We start from the raw sequence: 27,450 nt of genomic DNA, 5'->3' as shown, positions 1-27,450 counted from the left end.
CCAGTTCAGACTCGGCTCACGGCTAAACTCATGGCTTCGTGCGGCGCTGAAGTCATAGTCCGGACGAAAAGACTCATTCAGAGTGGCGATCAGATAGAAGAGGGTCTTCCGGCTGCATTTATCGCTCAGCGGCCCCTCCTCATCTCCTCCAAGGCTCTTTCCCAGCCTGAGAGACACAAATAAGAGATAAAAAAGACGAAGGCGTGAAATCTCTGCAGCCGTTCTAATACTTGTAATATGGCAGCGAGAAACGTCAGGAGGGAAATTCATCTGACACAGGAGCTGCCGTAATAATCCACCTCGAGGACGGAGCTGTAGAAATTCATGACCCCACGTTCCTGCGTCTCAAGCTTTGGAGGTGCCCAAATAACAAAAGTTCAGTCTATCGCATCAGTTTCAATCAAATATGTTTGGGGGCTTCCTGACGGCACATTTTGGGGTAAAGAAATTTCAGGCATGTTGGATTTGAACACACCCGATGCCATTTGCCACCATGAGGTAACTGGCAGCGGCTTATTTCTCCCCCCCATGTATGGCCACCTTTACTCTTGAAGAGCTCAACAACATGGGTTAAAGGCACCCCACGACTGTAGGTCTCCGAACATGTACGACAAGCATTGATAGAGCTGCTCCACCAAATCACACGTACCTGCTGGGACTGACGCCGCCCGTCTGGGGAGGAGACAGCGCTTCCAGCACATGTGGTTGGCCTTCCTGGCAAAACTGCTTGAACATGTGCTTGTCATCCCCAGCCATCTTACATGAATAGCTCTCCATCCTGCAACACAAAACAAAGATCAAAGGGAGCCACCACGATCCCTGTACAAACATCTCCTTCGTCAAGGAAAAAGGAAAAAAAGACTCCACTAGAGTTGGCATTAGGTCATATGTGATGTCCTCCTCAGCGACGTGACTGATATTACACAGGAACCACTGATCCCGGGCAGGGAAGTTCAGTACAATTTGCCCAGCAGGTGTTCAGACCAGGCCGGATGCCTCTCCGATGTTTATTTCTGGAGACGGCTCAGGGAGGATGAGGATTGGCCCTGATAGCAGCAGGACACATCCCATAATCTACCTAGGAATATTTCATCCAGATAGAAACTTCCTCCTGCAGCAAATTCACAATTCAATGGTCTTGTAATATTTTTAGTTTGTTGCCCAGAGGTTGGAAGTTATTCGACCCTAGTGCCAAGAAGGGGTATCAGAAAACCATGCAGAAGCCTCGCAGCCGTGTTCTTGGCCATTATGTAATCATCTATGCAATGCTTAGGCCTCTGCCTCCTCTGGTCTTGTAATATGGTTATTAGTGGTGGCACTTATACCACGAGCTCTGTATGACCTGGCTTTACATGGTATACGACCAGTTACAGTCTTATGCCTTCCATAATAATAAATTAATCCCTTCTCCCTCTCTGATCTGTATACTGCAGCTGGCTCGTCCTCCTCTGATCTGTATACTGCAGCTGGCTCGTCCTCCTCTGATCTGTATACTGCAGCTGGCTCGTCCTCCTCTGATCTGTATACTGCAGCTGGCTCGTCCTCCTCTGATCTGTATACTGCAGCTGGCTCGTCCTCCTCTGATCTGTATACTGCAGCTGGCTCGTCCTCCTCTGATCTGTATACTGCAGCTGGCTCGTCCTCCTCTGATCTGTATACTGCAGCTGGCTCGTCCTCCTCTGATCTGTATACTGCAGCTGGCTCGTCCTCCTCTGATCTGTATACTGCAGCTGGCTCGTCCTCCTCTGATCTGTATACTGCAGCTGGCTCGTCCTCCTCTGATCTGTACACTGCAGCTGGCTCGTCCTCCTCTGATCTGTACGCTGCAGCTGGCTCGTCCTCCTCTGATCTGTACGCTGCAGCTGGCTCGTCCTCCTCTGATCTTTACGCTGCAGCTGGCTCGTCCTCCTCTGATCTGTACGCTGCAGCTGGCTCGTCCTCCTCTGATCTGTATGCTGCAGCTGGCTCGTCCTCCTCTGATCTGTATACTGCAGTTGGCTCTTCCTCCTCTGATCTCTATGGTTAGTGATGACTCCTCCTCCGTTGCGCATCTGTACACTGTAGTTGGGTCGTCCTCCACAGATCTCTATACTGCAGTTGGTGAGGACGACTCCTCCGCAGATCTCTATGGTTAGTGATTACTGTCTCGGATCTGTACAGTTGCTCTTGGCTCCTCGTCCTTTGATCTTTACAGTCAGTTACCACTCCTGTCTTGGAGCCATCAGTGGAAATGGCATAATAAAAGTGTAGCGGCACATGGAATGATGGAGCTCCGGCTAATCACACCAACAGAAAAACCTCTGTGCACTATATCACACCAGAGCAACAAGCGTTCATACAGATGGCGATCAGTCTACTCACCTGCCTATGATGTGTGTATCCCCCATCTCCACACACAGCTGAGAGTTCACAGCTTCAAAACGAGAATTCTCCAGCAGTTTCATCTCTGCTATATCACAAACCGCAAAATCTAAAAACACGAGCATAGAAAACAATGGATTGTGGAAACAGCCGGGGAGGAGGTTACAATGATAACATATAGACAATAACACCCAACATGTATGAGGAGGGGGGTATAATAACATATAGAGAAGAGCACAGGACGTGTATGAGGAGGGGGTATAATAACATATAGAGAAGAGCACAGGACGTGTATGAGGAGGGGGTATAATAAGAGAGAAGAGCACAGGACGTGTATGAGGAGGGGGTATAATAACAGAGAAGAGCACAGGACGTGTATGAGGAGGGGGTATAATAACAGAGAAGAGCACAGGACGTGTATGAGGAGGGGGTATAATAACATATAGAGAAGAGCACAGGACGTGTATGAGGAGGGGGTATAATAACAGAGAAGAGCACAGGACGTGTATGAGGAGGGGGTATAATAACATATAGAGAAGAGCACAGGACGTGTATGAGGAGGTGGGTATAATAACATATAGAGAAGAGCACAGGACGTATATGAGGAGGGGGTATAATAACATATAGAGAAGAGCACAGGACGTGTATGAGGAGGGGGTATAATAACATATAGAGAAGAGCACAGGACGTGTATGAGGAGGGGGGTATAATAACATATAGAGAAGAGCACAGGACGTGTATGAGGAGGGAGGTATAATAACATATAGAGAAGAGCACAGGACGTGTATGAGGAGGGGGTATAATAACAGAGAAGAGCACAGGACGTGTATGAGGAGGGGGTATAATAACAGAGAAGAGCACAGGACGTGTATGAGGAGGGGGTATAATAACATATAGAGAAGAGCACAGGACGTGTATGAGGAGGGGGTATAATAACAGAGAAGAGCACAGTTCGTGTATGAGGAGGGAGGTATAATAACATATAGAGAAGAGCACAGGACGCGTATGAGGAGGGGGTATAATAACATATAGAGAAGAGCACAGGACGTGTATGAGGAGGGGGTATAATAACATATACAGAAGAGCACAGGACGTGTATGAGGAGGGGGTATAATAACATATAGAGAAGAGCACAGGACGTGTATGAGGAGGGGGGTATAATAACATATAGAGAAGAGCACAGGACGTGTATGAGGAGGGGGGTATAATAATAGAGAAGAGCACAGGACGTGTATGAGGAGGGGGTATAATAACATATAGAGAAGAGCACAGGACGCGTATGAGGAGGGGGGTATAATAATAGAGAAGAGCACAGGACGCGTATGAGGAGGGGGTATAATAACATATAGAGAAGAGCACAGGACGTGTATGAGGAGGGGGTATAATAACAGAGAAGAGCACAGGACGTGTATGAGGAGGGGGTATAATAACATATAGAGAAGAGCACAGGACGTGTATGAGGAGGGAGGTATAATAACATATAGAGAAGAGCACAGGACGAGTATGAGGAGGGAGGTATAATAATAGAGAAGAGCACAGGACGTGTATGAGGAGGGGGGTATAATAACATATAGAGAAGAGCACAGGACGTGTATGAGGAGGGGGTATAATAACAGAGAAGAGCACAGGACGTGTATGAGGAGGGGGGTATAATAACATATAGAGAAGAGCACAGGACGTGTATGAGGAGGGGGTATAATAACAGAGAAGAGCACAGGACGTGTATGAGGAGGGGGTATAATAACAGAGAAGAGCACAGGACGTGTATGAGGAGGGGGTATAATAACATATAGAGAAGAGCACAGGACGTGTATGAGGAGGGGGTATAATAACAGAGAAGAGCACAGGACGTGTATGAGGAGGGGGTATAATAACATATAGAGAAGAGCACAGGACGTGTATGAGGAGGGGGGTATAATAACATATAGAGAAGAGCACAGGACGTGTATGAGGAGGGGGGTATAATAATAGAGAAGAGCACAGGACGTGTATGAGGAGGGGGTATAATAACATATAGAGAAGAGCACAGGACGCGTATGAGGAGGGGGGTATAATAATAGAGAAGAGCACAGGACGCGTATGAGGAGGGGGTATAATAACAGAGAAGAGCACAGGACGCGTATGAGGATGGGGTATAATAATAGAGAAGAGCACAGGACGCGTATGAGGAGGGGGTATAATAATAGAGAAGAGCACAGGACGCGTATGAGGAGGGGGTATAATAACAGAGAAGAGCACAGGACGCGTATGAGGAAGGGGGTATAATAATAGAGAAGAGCACAGGATGTGTATGAGGAGGGGGTATAATAACAGAGAAGAGCACAGGATGTGTATGAGGAGGGAGTATAATAACATATAGAGAAGAGCACAGGACGTGTATGAGGAGGGGGTATAATAACATATAGAGAAGAGCACAGGACGTGTATGAGGAGGGAGTATAATAACATATAGAGAAGAGCACAGGACGTGTATGAGGAGGGGGGTATAATAACATATAGAGAAGAGCACAGGACGTGTATGAGGAGGGGGGTATAATAACATATAGAGAAGAGCACAGGACGTGTATGAGGAGGGGGGTATAATAACATATAGAGAAGAGCACAGGACGTATATGAGGAGGGGGTATAATAACATATAGAGAAGAGCACAGGACGTGTATGAGGAGGGAGGTATAATAACATATAGAGAAGAGCACAGGACGTGTATGAGGAGGGGGTATAATAACAGAGAAGAGCACAGGACGTGTATGAGGAGGGGGTATAATAACAGAGAAGAGCACAGGACGCGTATGAGGAGGGGGTATAATAACATATAGAGAAGAGCACAGGACGAGTATGAGGAGGGGGTATAATAACATATAGAGAAGAGCACAGGACGTGTATGAGGAGGGGGTATAATAACATATAGAGAAGAGCACAGGACGAGTATGAGGAGGGGGTATAATAACAGAGAAGAGCACAGGACGCGTATGAGGAGGGGGTATAATAACATAGAGAGAAGAGCACAGGACGCCTATGAGGAGGGGGTATAACATATAGAGAAGAGCACAGGACGTGTATGAGGAGGGGGTATAATAACATATAGAGAAGAGAACAGGACGTGTATGAGGAGGGGGGTATAATAATAGAGAAGAGCACAGGACGTGTATGAGGAGGGAGGTATAATAATAGAGAAGAGCACAGGACGTGTATGAGGAGGGGGTATAATAACAGAGAAGAGCACAGGACGTGTATGAGGAGAGAGGTATAATAACAGAAGAGCACAGGACGCGTATGAGGAAGGGGGTATAATAACAGAGAAGAGAACAGGACGTGTATGAGGAGGGGGGTATAATAACAGAGAAGAGCACAGGACGCGTATGAGGAGGGGGGTATAATAATAGAGAAGAGCACAGGACGCGTATGAGGAGGGGGTATAATAACAGAGAAGAGCACAGGACGTGTATGAGGAGGGGGGGTATAATAACAGAGAAGAGCACAGGACGCGTATGAGGAGGGGGGTATGATAATAGAGAAGAGCACAAGACGTGTATGAGGAGGGAGGTATAATAACATATAGAGAAGAGCACAGGACGTGTATGAGGAGGGGGTATAATAACATATAGAGAAGAGCACAGGACGTGTATGAGGAGGGGGTATAATAACAGAGAAGAGCACAGGACGTGTATGAGGAGGGAGGTATAATAACATATAGAGAAGAGCACAGGACGTATATGAGGAGGGGGTATAATAACAGAGAAGAGCACAGGACGTGTATGAGGAGGGGGTATAATAACAGAGAAGAGCACAGGACGTGTATGAGGAGGGAGGTATAATAACATATAGAGAAGAGCACAGGACGTGTATGAGGAGGGGGTATAATAACATATAGAGAAGAGCACAGGACGTATATGAGGAGGGGGTATAATAACATATAGAGAAGAGCACAGGACGTGTATGAGGAGGGGGGTATAATAACAGAGAAGAGCACAGGACGTGTATGAGGAGGGAGGTATAATAACATATAGAGAAGAGCACAGGACGTGTATGAGGAGGGGGTATAATAACATATAGAGAAGAGCACAGGACGTATATGAGGAGGGGGTATAATAACATATAGAGAAGAGCACAGGACGTGTATGAGGAGGGGGTATAATAACATATAGAGAAGAGCACAGGACGTATATGAGGAGGGGGTATAATAACAGAGAAGAGCACAGGACGTGTATGAGGAGGGGGTATAATAACATAGAGAGAAGAGCACAGGACGTGTATGAGGAGGGGGTATAATAATAGAGAAGAGCACAGGACGCGTATGAGGAGGGGGTATAATAACAGAGAAGAGCACAGGACGTGTATGAGGAGGGGGTATAATAACATATAGAGAAGAGCACAGGACGTATATGAGGAGGGGGTATAATAACAGAGAAGAGCACAGGACGTATATGAGGAGGGGGTATAATAACATATAGAGAAGAGCACAGGACGTATATGAGGAGGGGGTATAATAACATATAGAGAAGAGCACAGGACGTGTATGAGGAGGGGGGTATAATAACAGAGAAGAGCACAGGACGTGTATGAGGAGGGGGTATAATAACATATAGAGAAGAGCACAGGACGCGTATGAGGAGGGAGGTATAATAACATATAGAGAAGAGCACAGGACGTGTATGAGGAGGGGGTATAATAACATATAGAGAAGAGCACAGGACGCGTATGAGGAGGGAGGTATAATAACATATAGAGAAGAGCACAGGACGTGTATGAGGAGGGGGTAGAATAACATATAGAGAAGAGCACAGGACGTGTATGAGGAGGGGGTATAATAACAGAGAAGAGCACAGGACGTGTATGAGGAGGGAGGTATAATAACATATAGAGAAGAGCACAGGACGTATATGAGGAGGGGGTATAATAACATATAGAGAAGAGCACAGGACGTATATGAGGAGGGGGTATAATAACATATAGAGAAGAGCACAGGACGTGTATGAGGAGGGGGGTATAATAACAGAGAAGAGCACAGGACGTGTATGAGGAGGGGGTATAATAACATATAGAGAAGAGCACAGGACGCGTATGAGGAGGGAGGTATAATAACATAGAGAAGAGCACAGGACGTGTATGAGGAGGGGGTATAATAACATATAGAGAAGAGCACAGGACGTGTATGAGGAGGGGGTATAATAACAGAGAATAGCACAGGACGTATATGAGAAGGGGGGTATAATAACAGAAGAGCACAGGACGAGTATGAGGGGGGGGGGTATAATAACAGAGAAGAGCACAGGACGCCTATGAGGAGGGGGTATAATAACATATAGAGAAGAGCACAGGACGAGTATGAGAAGGGGGGTATAATAACAGAGAAGAGCACAGGACGTGTATGAGGAGGGGGTATAATAACATATAGAGAAGAGCACAGGACGAGTATGAGGAGGGAGGTATAATAACATAGAGAAGAGCACAGGACGTGTATGAGGAGGGGGTATAATAATAGAGAAGAGCACAGGACGCGTATGAGGAGGGGGTATAATAACAGAGAAGAGCACAGGACGTGTATGAGGAGGGGGTATAATAACATAGAGAGAAGAGCACAGGACGCGTATGAGGAGGGAGGTATAATAGAGAAGAGCACAGGACGCGTATGAGGAGGGGGTATAATAACAGAGAAGAGCACAGGACGTATATGAGGAGGGGGTATAATAACATATAGAGAAGAGCACAGGACGTATATGAGGAGGGGGTATAATAACATATAGAGAAGAGCACAGGACGTGTATGAGGAGGGGGTATAATAACATAGAGAGAAGAGCACAGGACGCGTATGAGGAGGGGGTATAATAACAGAGAAGAGCACAGGACGTGTATGAGGAGGGGGTATAATAACATAGAGAAGAGCACAGGACGTGTATGAGGAGGGGGTATAATAACAGAGAAGAGCAAAGGACGTATATGAGGAGGGGGTATAATAACAGAGAAGAGCACAGGACGCCTATGAGGAGGGGGTATAATAACATATAGAGAAGAGCACAGGACGAGTATGAGGAGGGGGTATAATAACAGAGAAGAGCACAGGACGCCTATGAGGAGGGGGTATAACATATAGAGAAGAGCACAGGACGTGTATGAGGAGGGGGTATAATAACATATAGAGAAGAGCACAGGACGCGTATGAGGAGGGGGTATAATAACAGAGAAGAGCACAGGACGTGTATGAGGAGGGGGGTATAATAACATATAGAGAAGAGCACAGGACGCGTATGAGGAGGGGGTATAATAACAGAGAAGAGCACAGGACGTGTATGAGGAGGGGGTATAATAAGAGAGAAGAGCACAGGAAGTGTATGAGGAGGGGGGTATAATAACAGAGAAGAGCACAGGACGTGTATGAGGAGGGGGTATAATAAGAGAGAAGAGCACAGGAAGTGTATGAGGAGGGGGTAGAATAACATATAGAGAAGAGCACAGGACGTGTATGAGGAGGGGGTATAATAACAGAGAAGAGCACAGGACGTGTATGAGGAGGGGGTATAATAACATATAGAGAAGAGCACAGGACGTGTATGAGGAGGGGGTATAATAACAGAGAAGAGCACAGGACGTGTATGAGGAGGGGGTATAACATATAGAGAAGAGAACAGGACGTGTAAGAGGAGGGAGGTATAATAACAGAGAAGAGCACAGGACGTGTATGAGGAGGGGGTATAATAACATATAGAGAAGAGCACAGGACGTGTATGAGGAGGGGGTATAATAACATATAGAGAAGAGCACAGGACGTGTATGAGGAGGGGGTATAATAACAGAGAAGAGCACAGGACGCAGTCAATATCCATGACTGCTGCCACTATCTGCCCCCTGGTTCTCCCCTCGTTCTCCTGTGCTGGGGTAATAATATCCATGACTGCTGCCACTATCTGCCCCCTGGTTCTCCCCCTCGTTCTCCTGTGCTGGGGTAATAATATCCATGACTGCTGCCACTATCTGCCCCCTGGTTCTCCCCTCGTTCTCCTGTGCTGGGGTAATAATATCCATGACTGCTGCCACTATCTGACCCCTGGTTCTCCCCTCGTTCTCCTGTGCTGGGGTAATAATATCCATGACTGCTGCCACTATCTGCCCCCTGGTTCTCCCCTCGTTCTCCTGTGCTGGGTAATAATATCCATGACTGCTGCCACTATCTGACCCCTGGTTCTCCCCCTCGTTCTCCTGTGCTGGGGTAATAATATCCATGACTGCTGCCACTATCTGACCCCTGGTTCTCCCCCTCGTTCTCCTGTGCTGGGGTAATAATATCCATGACTGCTGCCACTATCTGACTCCTGGTTCTCCCCTCGTTCTCCTGTGCTGGGTAATAATATCCATGACTGCTGCCACTATCTGACCCCTGGTTCTCCCCCTCGTTCTCCTGTGCTGGGTAATAATATCCATGACTGCTGCCACTATCTGCCCCCTGGTTCTCCCCTCGTTCTCCTGTGCTGGGTAATAATATCCATGACTGCTGCCACTATCTGCCCCCTGGTTCTCCCCTCGTTCTCCTGTGCTGGGTAATAATATCCATGACTGCTGCCACTATCTGACCCCTGGTTCTCCCCTCGTTCTCCTGTGCTGGGGTAATAATATCCATGACTGCTGCCACTATCTGCCCCCTGGTTCTCCCCTCGTTCTCCTGTGCTGGGTAATAATATCCATGACTGCTGCCACTATCTGACCCCTGGTTCTCCCCCTCGTTCTCCTGTGCTGGGGTAATAATATCCATGATTGCTGCCACTATCTGACCCCTGGTTCTCCCCCTCGTTCTCCTGTGCTGGGGTAATAATATCCATGATTGCTGCCACTATCTGCCCCCTGGTTCTCCCCTCGTTCTCCTGTGCTGGGGTAATAATATCCATGACTGCTGCCACTATCTGCCCCCTGGTTCTCCCCTCGTTCTCCTGTGCTGGGGTAATAATATCCATGACTGCTGCCACTATCTGCCCCCTGGTTCTCCCCTCGTTCTCCTGTGCTGGGGTAATAATATCCATGACTGCTGCCACTATCTGACCCCTGGTTCTCCCCCTCGTTCTCCTGTGCTGGGGTAATAATATCCATGACTGCTGCCACTATCTGACTCCTGGTTCTCCCCTCGTTCTCCTGTGCTGGGGTAATAATATCCATGACTGCTGCCACTATCTGACCCCTGGTTCTCCCCTCGTTCTCCTGTGCTGGGGTAATAATATCCATGACTGCTGCCACTATCTGACCCCTGGTTCTCCCCTCGTTCTCCTGTGCTGGGGTAATAATATCCATGACTGCTGCCACTATCTGACCCCTGGTTCTCCCCCTCGTTCTCCTGTGCAGGGGTAATAATATCCATGACTGCTGCCACTATCTGACCCCTGGTTCTCCCCTCGTTCTCCTGTGCTGGAGTAATAATATCCATGACTGCTGCCACTATCTGCCCCCTGGTTCTCCCCCTCGTTCTCCTGTGCTGGGGTAATAATATCCATGACTGCTGCCACTATCTGCCCCCTGGTTCTCCCCTCGTTCTCCTGTGCTGGGGTAATAATATCCATGACTGCTGCCACTATCTGCCCCCTGGTTCTCCCCTCGTTCTCCTGTGCTGGGGTAATAATATCCATGACTGCTGCCACTATCTGACCCCTGGTTCTCCCCTCGTTCTCCTGTGCTGGGTAATAATATCCATGACTGCTGCCACTATCTGCCCCCTGGTTCTCCCCTCGTTCTCCTGTGCTGGGTAATAATATCCATGACTGCTGCCACTATCTGCCCCCTGGTTCTCCCCTCGTTCTCCTGTGCTGGGTAATAATATCCATGACTGCTGCCACTATCTGCCCCCTGGTTCTCCCCTCGTTCTCCTGTGCTGGGGTAATAATATCCATGACTGCTGCCACTATCTGACCCCTGGTTCTCCCCCTCGTTCTCCTGTGCTGGGGTAATAATATCCATGATTGCTGCCACTATCTGCCCCCTGGTTCTCCCCCTCGTTCTCCTGTGCTGGGGTAATAATATCCATGATTGCTGCCACTATCTGCCCCCTGGTTCTCCCCTCGTTCTCCTGTGCTGGGGTAATAATATCCATGACTGCTGCCACTATCTGCCCCCTGGTTCTCCCCTCGTTCTCCTGTGCTGGGGTAATAATATCCATGACTGCTGCCACTATCTGACCCCTGGTTCTCCCCTCGTTCTCCTGTGCTGGGGTAATAATATCCATGACTGCTGCCACTATCTGCCCCCTGGTTCTCCTGTGCTGGGGTAATAATATCCATGACTGCTGCCACTATCTGACCCCTGGTTCTCCCCTCGTTCTCCTGTGCTGGGGTAATAATATCCATGACTGCTGCCACTATCTGACCCCTGGTTCTCCCCTCGTTCTCCTGTGCTGGGGTAATAATATCCATGACTGCTGCCACTATCTGCCCCCTGGTTCTCCCCTCGTTCTCCTGTGCTGGGGTAATAATATCCATGACTGCTGCCACTATCTGACCCCTGGTTCTCCCCCTCGTTCTCCTGTGCTGGGGTAATAATATCCATGACTGCTGCCACTATCTGACTCCTGGTTCTCCCCTCGTTCTCCTGTGCTGGGGTAATAATATCCATGACTGCTGCCACTATCTGACCCCTGGTTCTCCCCTCGTTCTCCTGTGCTGGGGTAATAATATCCATGACTGCTGCCACTATCTGCCCCCTGGTTCTCCCCTCGTTCTCCTGTGCTGGGTAATAATATCCATGACTGCTGCCACTATCTGACCCCTGGTTCTCCCCCTCGTTCTCCTGTGCTGGGTAATAATATCCATGACTGCTGCCACTATCTGACCCCTGGTTCTCCCCTCGTTCTCCTGTGCTGGGGTAATAATATCCATGACTGCTGCCACTATCTGCCCCCTGGTTCTCCCCTCGTTCTCCTGTGCTGGGGTAATAATATCCATGACTGCTGCCACTATCTGCCCCCTGGTTCTGCCCTCGTTCTCCTGTGCTGGGGTAATAATATCCATGACTGCTGTCACTATCTGCCCCCTGGTTCTCCCCTCGTTCTCCTGTGCTGGGGTAATAATATCCATGACTGCTGCCACTATCTGACCCCTGGTTCTCCCCTCGTTCTCCTGTGCTGGGGTAATAATATCCATGACTGCTGCCACTATCTGACCCCTGGATCTCCCCTCGTTCTCCTGTGCTGGGGTAATAATATCCATGACTGCTGTCACTATCTGACCCCTGGTTCTCCCCCTCGTTCTCCTGTGCTGGGGTAATAATATCCATGACTGCTGCCACTATCTGCCCCCTGGTTCTCCCCCTCGTTCTCCTGTGCTGGGGTAATATCCATGACTGCTGCCACTATCTGACCCCTGGTTCTCCCATCGTTCTCCTGTGTTGGGGTAATAATATCCATGACTGCTGCCACTATCTGACCCCTGGTTCTCCCCCTCGTTCTCCTGTGCTGGGGTAATAATATCCATGACTGCTGTCACTATCTGCCCCCTGGTTCTCCCCCTCGTTCTCCTGTGCTGGGGTAATAATATCCATGACTGCTGTCACTATCTGCCCCCTGGTTCTCCCCTCGTTCTCCTGTGCTGGGGTAATAATATCCATGACTGCTGCCACTATCTGCCCCCTGGATCTCCCCTCGTTCTCCTGTGCTGGGTAAGAATATCCATGACTGCTGCCACTATCTGACCCCTGGTTCTCCCCCTCGTTCTCCTGTGCTGGGGTAATAATATCCATGACTGCTGCCACTATCTGACCCCTGGTTCTCCCCCTCGTTCTCCTGTGCTGGGGTAATAATATCCATGACTGCTGCCACTATCTGCCCCCTGGTTCTCCCCCTCGTTCTCCTGTGCTGGGGTAATAATATCCATGACTGCTGCCACTATCTGACCCCTGGTTCTCCCCTCGTTCTCCTGTGCTGGGGTAATAATATCCATGACTGCTGCCACTATCTGACCCCTGGTTCTCCCCTCGTTCTCCTGTGCTGGAGTAATAATATCCATGACTGCTGCCACTATCTGACCCCTGGTTCTCCCCCTCGTTCTCCTGTGCTGGGGTAATAATATCCATGACTGCTGCCACTATCTGCCCCCTGGTTCTCCCCCTCGTTCTCCTGTGCTGGGTAATAATATCCATGACTGCTGCCACTATCTGACCCCTGGTTCTCCCCTCTTTCTCCTGTGCTGGGGTAATAATATCCATGACTGCTGCCACTATCTGACCCCTGGTTCTCCCCCTCGTTCTCCTGTGCTGGGGTAATAATATCCATGACTGCTGCCACTATCTGACCCCTGGTTCTCCCCTCGTTCTCCTGTGCTGGGGTAATAATATCCATGACTGCTGCCACTATCTGACCCCTGGTTCTCCCCTCGTTCTCCTGTGCTGGGGTAATAATATCCATGACTGCTGCCACTATCTGCCCCCTGGTTCTCCCCCTCGTTCTCCTGTGCTGGGTAATAATATCCATGACTGCTGCCACTATCTGAACCCTGGTTCTCCCCTCGTTCTCCTGTGCTGGGGTAATAATATCCATGACTGCTGTCACTATCTGACCCCTGGTTCTCCTGTGCTGGGGTAATAATATCCATGACTGCTGCCACTATCTGACCCCTGGTTCTCCCCCTCGTTCTCCAGTGCTGGGGTAATAATATCCATGACTGCTGCCACTATCTGACCCCTGGTTCTCCCCTCGTTCTCCTGTGCTGGGTAATAATATCCATGACTGCTGCCACTATCTGACCCCTGGTTCTCCCCCTCGTTCTCCTGTGCTGGGTAATAATATCCATGACTGCTGCCACTATCTGACCCCTGGTTCTCCTGTGCTGGGGTAATAATATCCATGACTGCTGCCACTATCTGACCCCTGGTTCTCCCCTCGTTCTCCTGTGCTGGGGTAATAATATCCATGACTGCTGCCACTATCTGACCCCTGGTTCTACCCCTCGTTCTCCTGTGCTGGGTAATAATATCCATGACTGCTGCCACTATCTGACCCCTGGTTCTCCCCCTCGTTCTCCTGTGCTGGGGTAATAATATACATGACTGCTGCCACTATCTGCCCCCTGGTTCTCCCCTCGTTCTCCTGTGCTGGGTAATAATATCCATGACTGCTGCCACTATCTGACCCCTGGTTCTCCCCTCGTTCTCCTGTGCTGGGTAATAATATCCATGACTGCTGCCACTATCTGCCCCCTGGTTCTCCCCCTCGTTCTCCTGTGCTGGGGTAATAATATCCATGACTGCTGCCACTATCTGCCCCCTGGTTCTTCCCCTCGTTCTCCTGTGCTGGGGTAATAATATCCAGGACTGCTGCCACTATCTGACTCCTGGTTCTCCCCTCGTTCTCCTGTGCTGGGGTAATAATATCCATGACTGCTGCCACTATCTGACCCCTGGTTCTCCCCTCGTTCTCCTGTGCTGGGGTAATAATATCCATGACTGCTGCCACTATCTGACCCCTGGTTCTCCCCTCGTTCTCCTGTGCTGGGGTAATAATATCCATGACTGCTGTCACTATCTGACCCCTGGTTCTCCCCTCGTTCTCCTGTGCTGGGGTAATAATATCCATGACTGCTGTCACTATCTGACCCCTGGTTCTCCCCTCGTTCTCCTGTGCTGGGGTAATAATATCCATGACTGCTGCCACTATCTGACCCCTGGTTCTCCCCTCGTTCTCCTGTGCTGGGTAATAATATCCATGACTGCTGCCACTATCTGCCCCCTGGTTCTCCCCTCGTTCTCCTGTGCTGGGGTAATAATATCCATGACTGCTGCCACTATCTGCCCCCTGGTTCTCCCCCTCGTTCTCCTGTGCTGGGGTAATAATATCCATGACTGCTGCCACTATCTGCCCCCTGGTTCTCCCCTCGTTCTCCTGTGCTGGGGTAATAATATCCATGACTGCTGCCACTATCTGCCCCCTGGTTCTCCCCTCGTTCTCCTGTGCTGGGGTAATAATATCCATGACTGCTGTCACTATCTGACCCCTGGTTCTCCTCTCGTTCTCCTGTGCTGGGGTAATAATATCCATGACTGCTGCCACTATCTGACCCCTGGTTTTCCCCTCGTTCTCCTGTGCTGGGGTAATAATATCCATGACTGCTGCCACTATCTGCCCCCTGGTTCTCCTGTGCTGGGTAATAATATCCATGACTGCTGCCACTATCTGCCCCCTGGTTCTCCCCTCGTTCTCCTGTGCTGGGGTAATAATATCCATGACTGCTGCCACTATCTGACCCCTGGTTCTCCCCCTCGTTCTCCTGTGCTGGGGTAATAATATCCATGACTGCTGCCACTATCTGACCCCTGGTTCTCCCCTCGTTCTCCTGTGCTGGGGTAATAATATCCATGACTGCTGCCACTATCTGACCCCTGGTTCTCCCCCTCGTTCTCCTGTGCTGGGGTAATAATATCCATGACTGCTGCCACTATCTGCCCCCTGGTTCTCCCCCTCGTTCTCCTGTGCTGGGGTAATAATATCCATGACTGCTGCCACTATCTGACCCCTGGTTCTCCCCCTCGCTCTCCTGTGCTGGGTAATAATATCCATGACTGCTGCCACTATCTGCCCCCTGGTTCTCCCCCTCGTTCTCCTGTGCTGGGGTAATAATATCCATGACTGCTGCCACTATCTGCCCCCTGGTTCTCCCCCTCGTTCTCCTGTGCTGGGTAATAATATCCATGACTGCTGCCACTATCTGCCCCCTGGTTCTCCCCCTCGTTCTCCTGTGCTGGGGTAATAATATCCATGACTGCTGCCACTATCTGCCCCCTGGTTCTCCCCTCGTTCTCCTGTGCTGGGGTAATAATATCCATGACTGCTGCCACTATCTGACCCCTGGTTCTCCCCCTCGTTCTCCTGTGCTGGGGTAATAATATCCATGACTGCTGCCACTATCTGCCCCCTGGTTCTCCCCCTCGTTCTCCTGTGCTGGGGTAATAATATCCATGACTGCTGCCACTATCTGACCCCTGGTTCTCCCCCTCGTTCTCCTGTGCTGGGTAATAATATCCATGACTGCTGCCACTATCTGACCCCTGGTTCTCCCCCTCGTTCTCCTGTGCTGGGGTAATAATATCCATGACTGCTGCCACTATCTGACCCCTGGTTCTCCCCCTCGTTCTCCTGTGCTGGGTAATAATATCCATGACTGCTGCCACTATCTGACCCCTGGTTCTCCCCCTCGTTCTCCTGTGCTGGGGTAATAATATCCATGACTGCTGCCACTATCTGACCCCTGGTTCTCCCCCTCGTTCTCCTGTGCTGGGGTAATAATATCCATGACTGCTGCCACTATCTGCCCCCTGGTTCTCCCCCTCGTTCTCCTGTGCTGGGGTAATAATATCCATGACTGCTGCCACTATCTGACCCCTGGTTCTCCCCCTCGCTCTCCTGTGCTGGGTAATAATATCCATGACTGCTGCCACTATCTGCCCCCTGGTTCTCCCCCTCGTTCTCCTGTGCTGGGGTAATAATATCCATGACTGCTGCCACTATCTGCCCCCTGGTTCTCCCCTCGTTCTCCTGTGCAGGGGTAATAATATCCATGACTGCTGCCACTATCTGACCCCTGGTTCTCCCCCTCGTTCTCCTGTGCTGGGTAATAATATCCATGACTGCTGCCACTATCTGACCCCTGGTTCTCCCCCTCGTTCTCCTGTGCTGGGGTAATAATATCCATGACTGCTGCCACTATCTGACCCCTGGTTCTCCCCTCGTTCTCCTGTGCTGGGGTAATAATATCCATGACTGCTGCCACTATCTGCCCCCTGGTTCTCCCCTCGTTCTCCTGTGCTGGGTAATAATATCCATGACTGCTGCCACTATCTGCCCCCTGGTTCTCCCCTCGTTCTCCTGTGCTGGGGTAATAATATCCATGACTGCTGCCACTATCTGACCCCTGGTTCTCCCCTCGTTCTCCTGTGCTGGGGTAATAATATCCATGACTGCTGCCACTATCTGACCCCTGGTTCTCCCCCTCGTTCTCCTGTGCTGGGGTAATAATATCCATGACTGCTGCCACTATCTGCCCCCTGGTTCTCCCCTCGTTCTCCTGTGCTGGGGTAATAATATCCATGACTGCTGTCACTATCTGCCCCCTGGTTCTCCCCTCGTTCTCCTGTGCTGGGGTAATAATATCCATGACTGCTGCCACTATCTGCCCCCTGGTTCTCCCCTCGTTCTCCTGTGCTGGGGTAATAATATCCATGACTGCTGCCACTATCTGACCCCTGGTTCTCCCCCTCCTTCTCCTGTGCTGGGGTAATAATATCCATGACTGCTGCCACTATCTGACCCCTGGTTCTCCCCTCGTTCTCCTGTGCTGGGGTAATAATATCCATGACTGCTGCCACTATCTGCCCCCTGGTTCTCCCCTCGTTCTCCTGTGCTGGGGTAATAATATCCATGACTGCTGCCACTATCTGACCCCTGGTTCTCCCCCTCGTTCTCCTGTGCTGGGGTAATAATATCCATGACTGCTGCCACTATCTGCCCCCTGGTTCTCCCCTCGTTCTCCTGTGCTGGGGTAATAATATCCATGACTGCTGCCACTATCTGACCCCTGGTTCTCCCCTCGTTCTCCTGTGCTGGGGTAATAATATCCATGACTGCTGCCACTATCTGACTCCTGGTTCTCCCCTCGTTCTCCTGTGCTGGGGTAATAATATCCATGACTGCTGCCACTATCTGCCCCCTGGATCTCCTGTGCTGGGTAATAATATCCATGACTGCTGCCACTATCTGCCCCCTGGTTCTCCCCTCGTTCTCCTGTGCTGGGGTAATAATATCCATGACTGCTGCCACTATCTGACTCCTGGTTCTCCCCTCGTTCTCCTGTGCTGGGGTAATAATATCCATGACTGCTGCCACTATCTGCCCCCTGGTTCTCCTGTGCTGGGTAATAATATCCATGACTGCTGCCACTATCTGCCCCCTGGTTCTCCCCTCGTTCTCCTGTGCTGGGGTAATAATATCCATGACTGCTGCCACTATCTGACCCCTGGTTCTCCCCTCGTTCTCCTGTGCTGGGGTAATAATATCCATGACTGCTGCCACTATCTGCCCCCTGGTTCTCCCCTCGTTCTCCTGTGCTGGGTAATAATATCCATGACTGCTGCCACTATCTGACCCCTGGTTCTCCCCTCGTTCTCCTGTGCTGGGGTAATACTATCCATGACTGCTGCCACTATCTGCCCCCTGGTTCTCCCCTCGTTCTCCTGTGCTGGGGTAATAATATCCATGACTGCTGCCACTATCTGACCCCTGGTTCTCCCCCTCGCTCTCCTGTGCTGGGGTAATAATATCCATGACTGCTGTCACTATCTGACCCCTGGTTCTCCCCCGTTCTCCTGTGCTGGGGTAATAATATCCATGACTGCTGCCACTATCTGCCCCCTGGTTCTCCCCCTCGTTCTCCTGTGCTGGGGTAATATCCATGACTGCTGCCACTATCTGACCCCTGGTTCTCCCCTCGTTCTCCTGCGCTGGGGTAATAATATCCATGACTGCTGCCACTATCTGACCCCTGGTTCTCCCCTCGTTCTCCTGTGCTGGGTAATAATATCCATGACTGCTGCCACTATCTGCCCCCTGGTTCTCCCCCTCGTTCTCCTGTGCTGGGGTAATAATATCCATGACTGCTGCCACTATCTGACCCCTGGTTCTCCCCTCGTTCTCCTGTGCTGGGGTAATAATATCCATGACTGCTGCCACTATCTGACCCCTGGTTCTCCCCTCGTTCTCCTGTGCTGGGGTAATAATATCCATGACTGCTGCCACTATCTGACCCCTGGTTCTCCCCTCGTTCTCCTGTGCTGGGGTAATAATATCCATGACTGCTGCCACTATCTGACCCCTGGTTCTCCCCCTCGTTCTCCTGTGCTGGGGTAATAATATCCATGACTGCTGCCACTATCTGACCCCTGGTTCTCCCCTCGTTCTCCTGTGCTGGGTAATAATATCCATGACTGCTGCCACTATCTGACCCCTGGTTCTCCCCCTCGTTCTCCTGTGCTGGGGTAATAATATCCATGACTGCTGCCACTATCTGCCCCCTGGTTCTCCCCTCGTTCTCCTGTGCTGGGGTAATAATATCCATGACTGCTGTCACTATCTGACTCCTGGTTCTCCCCTCGTTCTCCTGTGCTGGGGTAATAATATCCATGACTGCTGCCACTATCTGCCCCCTGGTTCTCCCCTCGTTCTCCTGTGCTGGGTAATAATATCCATGACTGCTGTCACTATCTGCCCCCTGGTTCTGCCCCCTGGTTCTCCCCTCGTTCTCCTGTGCTGGGGTAATAATATCCATGACTGCTGCCACTATCTGACCCCTGGTTCTCCCCCTCGTTCTCCTGTGCTGGGGTAATAATATCCATGACTGCTGCCACTATCTGCCCCCTGGTTCTCCCCCTCCTTCTCCTGTGCTGGGGTAATAATATCCATGACTGCTGTCACTATCTGCCCCCTGGTTCTCCCCTCGTTCTCCTGTGCTGGGGTAATAATATCCATGACTGCTGCCACTATCTGACCCCTGGTTCTCCCCCTCGTTCTCCTGTGCTGGGGTAATAATATCCATGACTGCTGCCACTATCTGCCCCCTGGTTCTCCCCTCGTTCTCCTGTGCTGGGTAATAATATCCATGACTGCTGCCACTATCTGACCCCTGGTTCTCCCCTCGTTCTCCTGTGCTGGGGTAATAATATCCATGACTGCTGCCACTATCTGACCCCTGGTTCTCCCCTCGTTCTCCTGTGCTGGGGTAATAATATCCATGACTGCTGACACTATCTGACCCCTGGTTCTCCCCTCGTTCTCCTGTGCTGGGGTAATAATATCCATGACTGCTGCCACTATCTGCCCCCTGGTTCTCCCCCTCGTTCTCCTGTGCTGGGGTAATAATATCCATGACTGCTGTCACTATCTGACCCCTGGTTCTCCCCCGTTCTCCTGTGCTGGGGTAATAATATCCATGACTGCTGCCACTATCTGCCCCCTGGTTCTCCCCCTCGTTCTCCTGTGCTGGGGTAATATCCATGACTGCTGCCACTATCTGACCCCTGGTTCTCCCCTCGTTCTCCTGTGCTGGGGTAATAATATCCATGACTGCTGCCACTATCTGACCCCTGGTTCTCCCCTCGTTCTCCTGTGCTGGGGTAATAATATCCATGACTGCTGCCACTATCTGACCCCTGGTTCTCCCCCTCGTTCTCCTGTGCTGGGTAATAATATCCATGACTGCTGCCACTATCTGACCCCTGGTTCTCCCCTCGTTCTCCTGTGCTGGGGTAATAATATCCATGACTGCTGTCACTATCTGCCCCCTGGTTCTCCCCCTCGTTCTCCTGTGCTGGGGTAATAATATCCATGACTGCTGCCACTATCTGCCCCCTGGTTCTCCCCCTCGTTCTCCTGTGCTGGGGTAATAATATCCATGACTGCTGCCACTATCTGACCCCTGGTTCTCCCCTCGTTCTCCTGTGCTGGGGTAATAATATCCATGACTGCTGCCACTATCTGCCCCCTGGTTCTCCCCTCGTTCTCCTGTGCTGGGGTAATAATATCCATGACTGCTGTCACTATCTGACCCCTGGTTCTCCCCCTCGTTCTCCTGTGCTGGGGTAATAATATCCATGACTGCTGCCACTATCTGACCCCTGGTTCTCCCCCTCATTCTCCTGTGCTGGGTAATAATATCCATGACTGCTGCCACTATCTGACCCCTGGTTCTCCCCTCGTTCTCCTGTGCTGGGGTAATAATATCCATGACTGCTGCCACTATCTGACCCCTGGTTCTACCCCTCGTTCTCCTGTGCTGGGTAATAATATCCATGACTGCTGCCACTATCTGACCCCTGGTTCTCCCCCTCGTTCTCCTGTGCTGGGGTAATAATATCCATGACTGCTGTCACTATCTGCCCCCTGGTTCTCCCCTCGTTCTCCTGTGCTGGGGTAATAATATCCATGACTGCTGCCACTATCTGCCCCCTGGTTCTCCCCCTCGTTCTCCTGTGCTGGGTAATAATATCCATGACTGCTGCCACTATCTGACCCCTGGTTCTCCCCTCGTTCTCCTGTGCTGGGGTAATAATATCCATGACTGCTGCCACTATCTGACCCCTGGTTCACCCCTCGTTCTCCTTGCTGGGGTAATAATATCCATGACTGCTGCCACTATCTGCCCCCTGGTTCTCCCCTCGTTCTCCTGTGCAGGGGTAATAATATCCATGACTGCTGCCACTATCTGACCCCTGGTTCTCCCCTCGTTCTCCTGTGCTGGGGTAATAATATCCATGACTGCTGCCACTATCTGACCCCTGGTTCTCCCCCTCGTTCTCCTGTGCTGGGGTAATAATATCCATGACTGCTGCCACTATCTGACCCCTGGTTCTCCCCCTCGTTCTCCTGTGCTGGGTAATAATATCCATGACTGCTGCCACTATCTGACCCCTGGTTTTCCCCTCGTTCTCCTGTGCTGGGGTAATAATATCCATGACTGCTGCCACTATCTGACCCCTGGTTCTCCCCCTCGCTCTCCTGTGCAGGGGTAATAATATCCATGACTGCTGCCACTATCTGACCCCTGGTTCTCCCCTCGTTCTCCTGTGCTGGGGTAATAATATCCATGACTGCTGCCACTATCTGACCCCTGGTTCTCCCCTCGTTCTCCTGTGCTGGGGTAATAATATCCATGACTGCTGCCACTATCTGACCCCTGGTTCTCCCCCTCGTTCTCCTGTGCTGGGGTAATAATATCCATGACTGCTGCCACTATCTGACCCCTGGTTCTCCCCTCGTTCTCCTGTGCTGGGGTAATAATATCCATGACTGCTGCCACTATCTGACCCCTGGTTCTCCCCCTCGTTCTCCTGTGCTGGGGTAATAATATCCATGACTGCTGCCACTATCTGCCCCCTGGTTCTCCCCCTCGTTCTCCTGTGCTGGGTAATAATATCCATGACTGCTGCCACTATCTGACCCCTGGTTCTCCCCCTCGTTCTCCTGTGCTGGGGTAATAATATCCATGACTGCTGCCACTATCTGACCCCTGGTTCTCCCCTCGTTCTCCTGTGCTGGGGTAATAATATCCATGACTGCTGCCACTATCTGACTCCTGGTTCTCCCCCTCGTTCTCCTGTGCTGGGGTAATAATATCCATGACTGCTGCCACTATCTGACCCCTGGTTCTCCCCCTCGTTCTCCTGTGCTGGGGTAATAATATCCATGACTGCTGCCACTATCTGCCCCCTGGTTCTCCCCTCGTTCTCCTGTGCTGGGTAATAATATCCATGACTGCTGCCACTATCTGACCCCTGGTTCTCCCCCTCGTTCTCCTGTGCTGGGTAATAATATCCATGACTGCTGCCACTATCTGCCCCCTGGTTCTCCCCCTCGTTCTCCTGTGCTGGGGTAATAATATCCATGACTGCTGCCACTATCTGACCCCTGGTTCTCCCCCTCGTTCTCCTGTGCTGGGGTAATAATATCCATGACTGCTGCCACTATCTGCCCCCTGGTTCTCCCCCTCGTTCTCCTGTGCTGGGGTAATAATATACATGACTGCTGTCACTATCTGACCCCTGGTTCTCCCCCTCGTTCTCCTGTGCTGGGGTAATAATATCCATGACTGCTGCCACTATCTGCCCCCTGGTTCTCCCCTCGTTCTCCTGTGCTGGGGTAATAATATCCATGACTGCTGCCACTATCTGACCCCTGGTTCTCCCCTCGTTCTCCTGTGCTGGGGTAATAATATCCATGACTGCTGCCACTATCTGCCCCCTGGTTCTCCCCTCGTTCTCCTGTGCTGGGGTAATAATATCCATGACTGCTGCCACTATCTGACCCCTGGTTCTCCCCCTCGTTCTCCTGTGCTGGGGTAATAATATCCATGACTGCTGTCACTATCTGACCCCTGGTTCTCCCCTCGTTCTCCTGTGCTGGGTAATAATATCCATGACTGCTGCCACTATCTGACCCCTGGTTCTCCCCTCGTTCTCCTGTGCTGGGGTAATAATATCCATGACTGCTGCCACTATCTGCCCCCTGGTTCTCCCCTCGTTCTCCTGTGCTGGGTAATAATATCCATGACTGCTGCCACTATCTGACCCCTGGTTCTCCCCTCGTTCTCCTGTGCTGGGTAATAATATCCATGACTGCTGCCACTATCTGACCCCTGGTTCTCCCCCTCGTTCTCCTGTGCTGGGGTAATAATATCCATGACTGCTGCCACTATCTGACCCCTGGTTCTCCCCTCGTTCTCCTGTGCTGGGGTAATAATATCCATGACTGCTGCCACTATCTGACCCCTGGTTCTCCCCCTCGTTCTCCTGTGCTGGGGTAATAATATCCATGACTGCTGCCACTATCTGACCCCTGGTTCTCCCCTCGTTCTCCTGTGCTGGGGTAATAATATCCATGACTGCTGCCACTATCTGACCCCTGGTTCTCCCCTCGTTCTCCTGTGCTGGGGTAATAATATCCATGACTGCTGCCACTATCTGCCCCCTGGTTCTCCCCTCGTTCTCCTGTGCTGGGGTAATAATATCCATGACTGCTGCCACTATCTGACCCCTGGTTCTCCCCCTCGTTCTCCTGTGCTGGGGTAATAATATCCATGACTGCTGCCACTATCTGCCCCCTGGTTCTCCCCTCGTTCTCCTGTGCTGGGGTAATAATATCCATGACTGCTGCCACTATCTGACCCCTGGTTCTCCCCCTCGTTCTCCTGTGCTGGGGTAATAATATCCATGACTGCTGCCACTATCTGACCCCTGGTTCTCCCCCTCGTTCTCCTGTGCTGGGTAATAATATCCATGACTGCTGCCACTATCTGACCCCTGGTTCTCCCCTCGTTCTCCTGTGCTGGGGTAATAATATCCATGACTGCTGCCACTATCTGACCCCTGGTTCTCCCCCTCGTTCTCCTGTGCTGGGGTAATAATATCCATGACTGCTGCCACTATCTGACTCCTGGTTCTCCCCTCGTTCTCCTGTGCTGGGGTAATAATATCCATGACTGCTGCCACTATCTGACCCCTGGTTCTACCCTCGTTCTCCTGTGCTGGGGTAATAATATCCATGACTGCTGCCACTATCTGCCCCCTGGTTCTCCCCTCGTTCTCCTGTGCTGGGGTAATAATATCCATGACTGCTGTCACTATCTGACCCCTGGTTCTCCCCTCGTTCTCCTGTGCTGGGGTAATAATATCCATGACTGCTGCCACTATCTGACCCCTGGTTCTCCCCCTCGTTCTCCTGTGCTGGGGTAATAATATCCATGACTGCTGCCACTATCTGACCCCTGGTTCTCCCCTCGTTCTCCTGTGCTGGGGTAATAATATCCATGACTGCTGCCACTATCTGCCCCCTGGTTCTCCTGTGCTGGGTAATAATATCCATGACTGCTGCCACTATCTGACCCCTGGTTCTCCCCTCGTTCTCCTGTGCTGGGGTAATAATATCCATGACTGCTGCCACTATCTGACTCCTGGTTCTCCCCCTCCTTCTCCTGTGCTGGGGTAATAATATCCATGACTGCTGCCACTATCTGACCCCTGGTTCTCCTGTGCTGGGGTAATAATATCCATGACTGCTGCCACTATCTGCCCCCTGGTTCTCCCCCTCGTTCTCCTGTGCTGGGGTAATAATATCCATGACTGCTGCCACTATCTGCCCCCTGGTTCTCCCCTCGTTCTCCTGTGCTGGGGTAATAATATCCATGACTGCTGCCACTATCTGACCCCTGGTTCACCCCTCGTTCTCCTGTGCTGGGGTAATAATATCCATGACTGCTGCCACTATCTGACCCCTGGTTCTCCCCTCGTTCTCCTGTGCTGGGGTAATAATATCCATGACTGCTGCCACTATCTGCCCCCTGGTTCTCCCCCTCGTTCTCCTGTGCTGGGTAATAATATCCATGACTGCTGCCACTATCTGACCCCTGGTTCTCCCCCTCGTTCTCCTGTGCTGGGTAATAATATCCATGACTGCTGCCACTATCTGCCCCCTGGTTCTCCCCTCGTTCTCCTGTGCTGGGGTAATAATATCCATGACTGCTGCCACTATCTGCCCCCTGGTTCTCCCCTCGTTCTCCTGTGCTGGGGTAATAATATCCATGACTGCTGTCACTATCTGACTCCTGGTTCTCCCCTCGTTCTCCTGTGCTGGGGTAATAATATCCATGACTGCTGCCACTATCTGCCCCCTGGTTCTCCCCTCGTTCTCCTGTGCTGGGTAATAATATCCATGACTGCTGCCACTATCTGACCCCTGGTTCTCCCCCTCGTTCTCCTGTGCTGGGGTAATAATATCCATGACTGCTGCCACTATCTGACCCCTGGTTCTCCCCTCGTTCTCCTGTGCTGGGTAATAATATCCATGACTGCTGCCACTATCTGACCCCTGGTTCTCCCCTCGTTCTCCTGTGCAGGGGTAATAATATCCATGACTGCTGCCACTATCTGCCCCCTGGTTCTCCCCCTCGTTCTCCTGTGCAGGGGTAATAATATCCATGACTGCTGCCACTATCTGACCCCTGGTTCTCCCCCTCGTTCTCCTGTGCTGGGGTAATAATATCCATGACTGCTGCCACTATCTGACCCCTGGTTCTCCCCCTCGTTCTCCTGTGCTGGAGTAATAATATCCATGACTGCTGTCACTATCTGACCCCTGGTTCTCCCCCTCGTTCTCCTGTGCTGGGGTAATAATATCCATGACTGCTGTCACTATCTGACCCCTGGTTCTCCCCCTCGTTCTCCTGTGCTGGGGTAATAATATCCATGACTGCTGCCACTATCTGACCCCTGGTTCTCCCCTCGTTCTCCTGTGCTGGGTAATAATATCCATGACTGCTGCCACTATCTGACCCCTGGTTCTCCCCCTCGTTCTCCTGTGCTGGGGTAATAATATCCATGACTGCTGCCACTATCTGACCCCTGGTTCTCCCCTCGTTCTCCTGTGCTGGGGTAATAATATCCATGACTGCTGTCACTATCTGACCCCTGGTTCTCCCCTCGTTCTCCTGTGCTGGGTAATAATATACATGACTGCTGCCACTATCTGCCCCCTGGTTCTCCCCTCGTTCTCCTGTGCTGGGGTAATAATATCCATGACTGCTGCCACTATCTGCCCCCTGGTTCTCCCCTCGTACTCCTGTGCTGGGGTAATAATATCCATGACTGCTGCCACTATCTGCCCCCTGGTTCTCCCCTCGTTCTCCTGTGCTGGGGTAATAATATACATGACTGCTGCCACTATCTGCCCCCTGGTTCTCCCCTCGTTCTCCTGTGCTGGGGTAATAATATCCATGACTGCTGCCACTATCTGCCCCCTGGTTCGGAGACCGAAGCTGAACCAGAAGAGGACACGACAGATTAGACTCCTGATTTCCACATTAGTTTCCCTCCCCCATCAGTTCATAGGTTTAGGGACTTTTTATTTAGGACAAAACAAACACAATGTCTCCCAGGGTAAGGCCAGGTTGGGTATACTGGAGAAACGCGTCAGTGCCCAGTTGCCTGGTATATGCCTTCACCTTTTACAGATGCGCTATTGGTCGGTGAAGGCCGGTCTATAAAGAAGAAGCAGCCGGCGTCCAGGTCACCACTCCATGGAAAAAACCCAGAGCATCAATAGAGACCAAATGCAGCCGCGGGAAGTAAGGAGAGGCAGCGGACACAATCATCCACGCCAAGAACTAACTGTCTCACCAAGGCTGATGAATGAGGTCCAAGCTGCCGAAACATGACCAGTTATACCTTCCTGCTCCTCTGACTATGTAACTCTCAGCCTGTGACCCCCCCCCCCCCCCCACATGATCAGCACACTCCTCTCCTGACATGCTCTGTGCTGCTGGGGACCTGCTCCTCCGACTATGTAACTCTCAGCCTGTACATCTTACCTGTATCCAGGGACACTTCTCTTCAGCACAACACTTGGATACCAAGCACCAAACCCTCTGATAATCCTCAGTCCGCTGCCCCTTCAGTATTTCTGGCTTAAGTGGAGTCTTTTGTAGGACGACACTTCACAAAAACTCGGAGCACAAAGTAACGGCGTCCTGAGCCACGACATGACTGCGCCGATATAAACCGATCCAACAGATGGTGGGCAAAGGCCGAAATC

The 27,450-nt window shown here is 51.1% G+C and overlaps 1 protein-coding gene across 1 annotated transcript; it reads right to left on the bottom strand.

Moving 5' to 3' along the window:
- LOC142708473 (repressor of RNA polymerase III transcription MAF1 homolog) lies at positions 1–27,450 on the bottom strand (the record flags this gene model as incomplete). Its single annotated transcript, XM_075848399.1, has 4 exons — positions 27,227–27,450; positions 2,362–2,470; positions 650–778; positions 1–166 (listed from the first exon to the last, which is right to left on the bottom strand). Coding segments are annotated over exons 2-4 (378 nt in total), but the record flags the coding sequence as incomplete, so codon positions are not given.

The sequence above is a fragment of the Rhinoderma darwinii genome, unplaced genomic scaffold (genome assembly GCF_050947455.1).
Source record: "Rhinoderma darwinii isolate aRhiDar2 unplaced genomic scaffold, aRhiDar2.hap1 Scaffold_3951, whole genome shotgun sequence".
Classification (NCBI taxonomy): domain Eukaryota; kingdom Metazoa; phylum Chordata; class Amphibia; order Anura; family Rhinodermatidae; genus Rhinoderma; species Rhinoderma darwinii.
This window is presented reverse-complemented; position numbering and strand designations above follow the sequence as displayed.